Raw genomic sequence first — 6,901 nt, forward strand, 5'->3', positions numbered from 1 at the left:
TGGCAAAGAGGAGCTGCTCTTCTGCCTCCCCCACCTGCTTGGGTCAAAAGAGAAGGCGTCCAAATAACCTTCCTTTATGTTCCCCTCCACAGCTGATCTTTCAGATCACACCTCTGAACCTGACCCAGTGGCTGATGGTGTTGAAAATCTCGCTGCCCGTCATTCTGCTGGATGAGACACTCAAATTTGCCGCGCGTAACTACCTAGAGCCTGGTAAAGATAGTGTGTCGCCTGCCACCAAACCGCGTCCTCTGTCCGCATGCACCGAAGGGATTTCCTGGCCGTTTGTTCTCATTACCCTGCCTCTCCTTATCTGGCTGTACAGCACAGACACTAACTTTAGTGACATGTTCTTGTCTTGACCTGAAGTGATAACGGTTTGACAGAGAGATGTTTAACTTAATCGATTTTTTTTTATTGTTTAAAGCAACTGTCTTATTCTGCTGAATTTTCACATGAACATCTTTGCTGGTGACTGAGGTTTCATATCCTAGACGTTTGGGTTTTTCTTTTTTTTTTTTTTCTTTTCCCCCTGACTCCAGTGGGGGAGCAGTATTTTCCCCCCCTTTTTATACACAACTAGGGTGTCCATTGACATGTACAGAGAAATTTAACACTATTTTATGCAAATATTTTTTGTAGAGGAGAAGCATGTACAGTGTTCTGTTTAATAGTCAACTCATTCTTGTAAAAACAAAAGTGTTTTGCGGTGGGGGGGTGGCAGAGAGTGCCAGTAGACACTATTGAGCAAACTTAAATTGGTAGCAGATTTTAGGGAATGAATGTTTGTGCGTGTGAGTTTCTTAAACTAAAAGCATGCAACTATGTGTGTCTCTTTTGCATGATCATCTAATCTTAATTTGTCATTCGTATGGTTTTTTCTGCACTGAGCAGATCATACTGCTACCTCAATATGTCATTGAAACCCCCCCCCCACTTTCCCATTTTGCATTCTCCTTTCCTAAATATTAGGATCTGATTTAATCTTGCTTAGGCCCGTCTTTGTGAGAGGTATGCCAGTTTTTGCTGGTGCAGAAAATCCCATTCCAGGTGCAACATGTTAGTGTATTTTTTTTTTCTTCCTCCATCTTCCCCCCACCCCAACACATGTAGGGTTTTTTAAAAGATTATTTATTTAAATATCTTTATGTATTTTTATTGTTAACAGCATTGTTTCACCAGCATTGCCCACTTTAGGAGGGTGGTGTGGGAGGGGCAGGTGAGGGAAAAGGCTGCCTGGATGACTTTAAGCAAGCAGCAACAAAAATAAACTTTTTAAAAAATGGAGTTTTCTGTGGGTTTTCTTCTCCCCCCCCCCATTTAAATTCTAGGAGACTGTTGAGTTTTGTTTTAATTAGCAGAGTCATGTGTCAGGTTTTCTGTTCCTTTCTTTTAAAAAAAAATGAAAATTAAAAACAAAAATCAGGGCATTTGTAATGGAACCTGGAAACAAAACAACTCATATTTGCACAGCTGGAGTTCACTGGGTTTTTTTTTTGTTTGGCCTTGAACTATCAGTGCCACATCTTGGGACAGTTAGCCTTCTGGCCTTTCTAGCCTCAAGTGGAGAAGTAAAAACTTGTGTGTGTGTGTGTGTGTGTGTTTTGTAAAATCTGTAAATACCACATGACCAAATGAACATATTGTATAGAATTATTTTTATTTTTAATGTGGCACTAACCACCATCATTCTGTGACGATAAATGTTAGCGCATGATTTTGTGTTTTTTTTTTTTCTCCCCTCCAAACTGAGTCCTGTACCAACAATGTGTAAGTTCATTAACAGTCCTAACTGTGTGGTGTTTCTCTCCAATGCCTTCCAACATTCATCGACTGAAGTGAGTATCTCTCTTCCATTTCACCATTCCAGTGGTGATGTGCTGTAAAAAAAAACAAGAATAGCTTATGCTGTACACGTGTCAAAGAATAAATGCTAATTTTTCCTCCATTTCATGCCGCATTTTGTCAGATACTCTGCTGTGCTACATTATTATCCTCTCTTTGCACTCTGCAGCCAGTAGCATAGGATCCAAATGCACAAGTGTGCTTGTTGCTCCCATTTCTATCAGCATCAGATTTAGAACTAGCCTAGTGAGAGCTGTAAGGCTTGGAAAGTCAGCTATTTTTTCCTGAATTCATAGTCACTCTCCATTTGCAACTGTCAATGCCTCTAGAAGGGTTTGGATGTTGTGAGAGACTTTTCCCAGAGCTTCTGGTCAGAGGTGTGGTGTGTTTCTCCTTCCCCTCCTCTCCGAAGTAATGAAGGGCTTGGACACCAGTCCCAGGTTAGCTTCTGTGTAAACTGACTTTGGTGTGCTGGAGCTGTTTTCATTCTGTTTCTGAAGGGTTATGAGCCAGGCCAGATAACAGGTGTTAACTTCAGAAGGTCACAACATTCTCGAGTACTTCTTAGTAGTGGAAGAATTCCTTGATTTGCACCACAAAAGACAGTAAAGGATCAGTCAGACAAATGCAATGTTCTAGCACATGACATGCTGCCTTTGCACCTGTCTTTTAATCACTTGCTGGGTCACTCCTGTTTCAAAGGTGGTTGGTTTAAAATTTTTGGCCAGAGTCCTGCTTTGGAGCGCATGGCTGGCACTGAACACATGATGGATTTCTGACGGCAAATGTTCGTGAGTGTCTGATGAATCCTGGGAGAGGTGGCTCTTGGGTGAACACTGAGATGTGTTCAGGTGTTGCCTTGCAGCCTCTAAGAGGGTGTTGACCACCATGTTCTCAGCCTTTCTGGCAAGTGCTCCTCAAGTGGTAAAGCACTGTACTCTAGCACTCCTTGTGGGGCACATGCAGACTTCTCAGCCCTTTCACTTTGCCTCTACTTGTGAGTTGGTGAGCAGGCAGCATCACTGTGGTAGGAGAAGTAGACTGCTGTAGGCAGGCTCCCTGGCTTCTAACCTTGGACTGCCACAGATCCCTACTGCCTGGCCTCCTGTGGCACTCTAGCTTGCCTGCGCTTTGCCTAGTCTAGGATTGTAACAGCCTTTCCTCCCAGAAACTAGCACCCATCCTAATCTTGTGTCTTGTTATCCATTGGTCTCCAAAGTTCAAAAATGTTCCTTCTGAAGCATGAGTGATTTTGGCAGCATCACACTGCCAGTGTTCTGGTAGCCAGTTTCAGGTGTGAAGGGCAGCAAGGGAGAGAAGGCAAGAGTAGTTTGAAGGTGCAAAAATACAAGGTGTAGACATAATAGTCACATTTTGGAGTGAAGGAAGAAGAACCTCAAATATCTGTGTTCTAGAGTGAGTGAGTGTGTGTAAAGCCAGATGGTCAAATGAAGAACTGAAGTTCCTGTTTTGCAAGGAAGGGTTGCTGAAACTTTCCAGCAAGAGGTAGCAGTGTGTTGTGTAGTCCGTGGTTCGGAGGACAAGATACTGGCACAACAATCCTATTTGCAGGGCAAATGGAGTAAGCCGTTGAGGAGGTTGTAAGCATCTCCACTGGCCTCGTATTTAACAGATTGAAGCACGTATTGTATATAGTATTGGTAGATAATTCTTCTCTTAAAACACCTCAGTTCATTTTGCGATAACTTCCATTTCTCACAGTGCTTTCCAACTATGCTAGAGAATGATTTTGCTCTTGATATGTCTTTCCCAGAAATAGAGAGCAATGTAGCTTAAGTAGCAAGGCCAAGAGGAGACCTTTGCCCGAAAGCTAGGGTAGGCAGTACTAGAGTAAATGAGTCAGCGACCTGGCCTATAAGGCCACATGTTCATATTCCATGTAAGAAAAGCCCTGCTGGAGCAGGTCAAAGGCCCATCTTGTCCAGCATTCGGTTCCTGCAGTGGCCCACCAGCTGCCTCTAGGAAGCCCCAAGCAGAGGAGAGAGGCTTAATTCTCTTGCACAGTTGCTTCCCTGTGGCTGGTAATTGTGCACAAGATTTTAAACTACTACTGGCATCACCCTGAAAATTTAACAAGACTATGAAGTAGATGTTTATGTTGCTTAAGCTAATCTTGGTTCCATCATCTGAAGATCTAGAAAACTGAATGTACTTATGTGAGACAGAGGAGGAGAAAAGCAGTCAGCGGAGGTCCTTGATCTTCCAAGTGGTGAAATGGCTAGGGGGTGGGGTCTGGGTTTGAGGAACATTAACTTGTGGAGATAAAATGCAGTACAGCAGCTTTGTAAAGTCTTCCGAGGACATGACCAATCAGATCCTTAATGGTGAACAAAAAGAAAAGCTGGGAAGACTGTCGGGATGAGTGAGGTATAGGTAAACAACTGAACCTGTCTGTCCTTGCACCTGTCTCGTTTACTATTTGCACTTCTTAACCATTGTTTCCCTAGCCTCTGCTAACTGCATTTTTTTAAAAACTAACTTAAAGAGATCTACATTCTTTCTAATACAAACTTTGTAGGGTGGGAGCCAGCAGACTCAAATTACTTGAGAACCAAGAGTTGACAAGATAGGGAACATGGATTGAATCTGGAAAGACCTCTTTCCTTGCAGTCCCAAATCTTAATGCAGCCACCCGGAATAGACTTGAGAGTTTCGTGCCCTGTTTTTATTCCAAGATGCTGTTGCAAATTGCTTTGCAAACCAGTGGCGTATCCTAGCTGTGAAAGAACTTGGCATTTTTCAGGCTTGAACAAAACCTAGCCAAAATTACAAGATCCACTTAAAATAAGAATTTGAATTGCACAGTAATGGCTGGAAAAATCCAACAGGGAAACTGGCTGAAATGGATTTATTTAGCAGTTTGGGAAATGTTAGGAACCCTTCATTGATTCATAACACTGGATTAGGCTGTAAAACAATTGCATTGGGAAGTAGATTGATGGGCATTTGGTGGTATCTGAAGAGTCCCACAAGCAACTTAAGACTCAAAACCACCACAGTTTCAATGAGCTTGTCGAAAACATGGTTTGATGGACGCATGCAGGTTCACCAATGGATGGCTCACAGTTGATTAAATGAACTGTCTTGGTCAAAAAGTACTGCATGTTTGAAAAAACACCCAGTGATCACAAAAACAAGCCATGGTGGTTAGCCTTTGATGTATTACTGGATACACTCAACCAGTAGTGAGCATGGACATATGAACTAGTTTACAGCCCAATCCTATGCATGTCTACTCAGGAGTAAGTCCCATCAGAGTCAATGGGGCTTACTCCCAGGAAAGTGTGGATAGGATTGGGCTGCGAATCTGGTACCCATGGCTTTGGTGACCGTTAAATGGTTTCCCTTGCGCAGGGGGTTGGAGGGAAGGCCTTAGAGTGGAGAGGAATTGAGATATTTCACCACCCAACTACAACCACAGTACCTTTTAAGGGAATGGAGAATCCGCATGTAGTGTATCTCCCTCCCTGTTTGCAACAGCTACCAAATCAAGAGAATTGGCAGTTGGTTAAACTTCAATCGTGTAATCTTGACAAGCTCCCACAGTTGGTTCAGTTGGGATGTACAGAGAATTCCTTATTGGATATTCTTCCAGCTTTTAACTCTCTTGTGCTTTTCCAATTAACCAGTACTCTCCCATTGGGAAAATGGGAAGGCATTGATCGGACTGCGTTAACATTTTCTTTTTCTTGAGCCTTTTATTAAAACGAAAAATCTTGCTTTAATTGTCTTTAAAAAAAAATCTATCTTTTCACTAATGTTTCATTTTTCTCTCTCTCTTTTCCTTTGCAGCAACACTGGAGTAATTAATCATTTAGTCCTAAGCAAAATGTAAGGTTCATTTTTGTTGTTTGCATGCGTCTTTAACAGCGCATCTACCGAAAACATCTGCATGAGTCTTGTAAACCGAAAAACAAAACAAAAAAAAAGCCTTTCCCTAGGGAGGGAATAAAAAATAGGACTGAAAGCTCGTGTTCTGTAAAGGAAGTGTGTGGTGCTCTTAATGCTTCGGTTTGTATACAGATCCTACCAATGTGCAATATAGTCTTTAACTGATCAAGCAGACCTCTGCAAAGACATTTTTTGGGGGGGTTCTTTGCTGCATGAAGACGAGTCTCCCTAAACTGCTCAGCGAGAATTAGAGTGGTGATCGATGAGTTATTTTTTTTCCTCCATATTTCGTTGTGTAAAATGTCATAGTTTATAAAATGTACAATATTGGACTGTAACTGCATGCTTTTGAGTTGTAAGTAGCCGATAATCTCTATTGTATCTTAATAGAACACCTAAAACAGCTCTGTACAATATGCAATTCTATTTATACAGATTCATTGACAACGGTACTGTTGTTGAATGTTTGGGAAACTGTTTTAAAACCTTCAATTCCATAACTTCAGCTTTTTTTAAATATCTTGGAGTGTGCAAAACTAGGTCTCTTTTGCACTGTAATAATGTAACTTATTTAAATCTAAAGTCGTAGACACACATCGGTGCAATTCACATGTTGTGATGCATTCTATCTTAATGATGACAAAAAAATACCCTAATAATGAACCTTAGACCATAAATCAGCATGTGTGACTTTTTTGTAGAAGTTGTAAATAACGTTCTGATTCAATGCTGATGTGATGAGCATCACACCTGCCATCTTAGATTCAGGTAAAATAAACTTATTCTACGATATGTAGTTGGTGTGTGTTTGTTGAGATGGACTTTAATTGAGCTGGGGGTACGCTTGTTGGCAAAAATAGTAGCCTCTCCTGCCCCCATAAGGACAAAAACAGGCAGTGAGAGACTGTCCTTGAAAACACTTTTCCTGGTTATGTGATTAATTCCCCCAATTCATATGGTGCTTAACAAATTACAAGATGCAAATACAGTATAAAAGCAAAATCTCAACTGGCTCTTCAAGGTCAGCATGCAGATCTCTTAACCATTTCCTTGGGGTCAAGAGAGGGCCCACACAGAGCTGAGGTTTAAGAGGGCTGAGCCAGAGTAGACCTAACCATCAGTGTGGCTTGGATGCCCAAACCCA

General features: G+C 41.7%; 1 protein-coding gene across 2 annotated transcripts in view; it reads left to right on the top strand.

The window, feature by feature from the left end:
• Positions 1–6,549, top strand: part of ATP2A2 (ATPase sarcoplasmic/endoplasmic reticulum Ca2+ transporting 2) — a 44,614-nt gene extending 38,065 nt beyond the window's left edge. Inside the window, exons 20-21 of one of the 2 annotated variants that reach the window (XM_066609979.1) lie at positions 93–213; positions 5,659–6,549. In XM_066609979.1, coding sequence (XP_066466076.1) covers positions 93–213; positions 5,659–5,672 — 135 coding nt within the window. In that variant the 3' untranslated portion in view covers positions 5,673–6,549. The other variant, XM_066609978.1, reaches the window with a different exon arrangement.
• The last annotated feature ends 352 nt before the right edge of the window (positions 6,550–6,901 follow it).

Source organism: Tiliqua scincoides, chromosome 14, assembly GCF_035046505.1.
Source record: "Tiliqua scincoides isolate rTilSci1 chromosome 14, rTilSci1.hap2, whole genome shotgun sequence".
NCBI lineage: Eukaryota > Metazoa > Chordata > Lepidosauria > Squamata > Scincidae > Tiliqua > Tiliqua scincoides.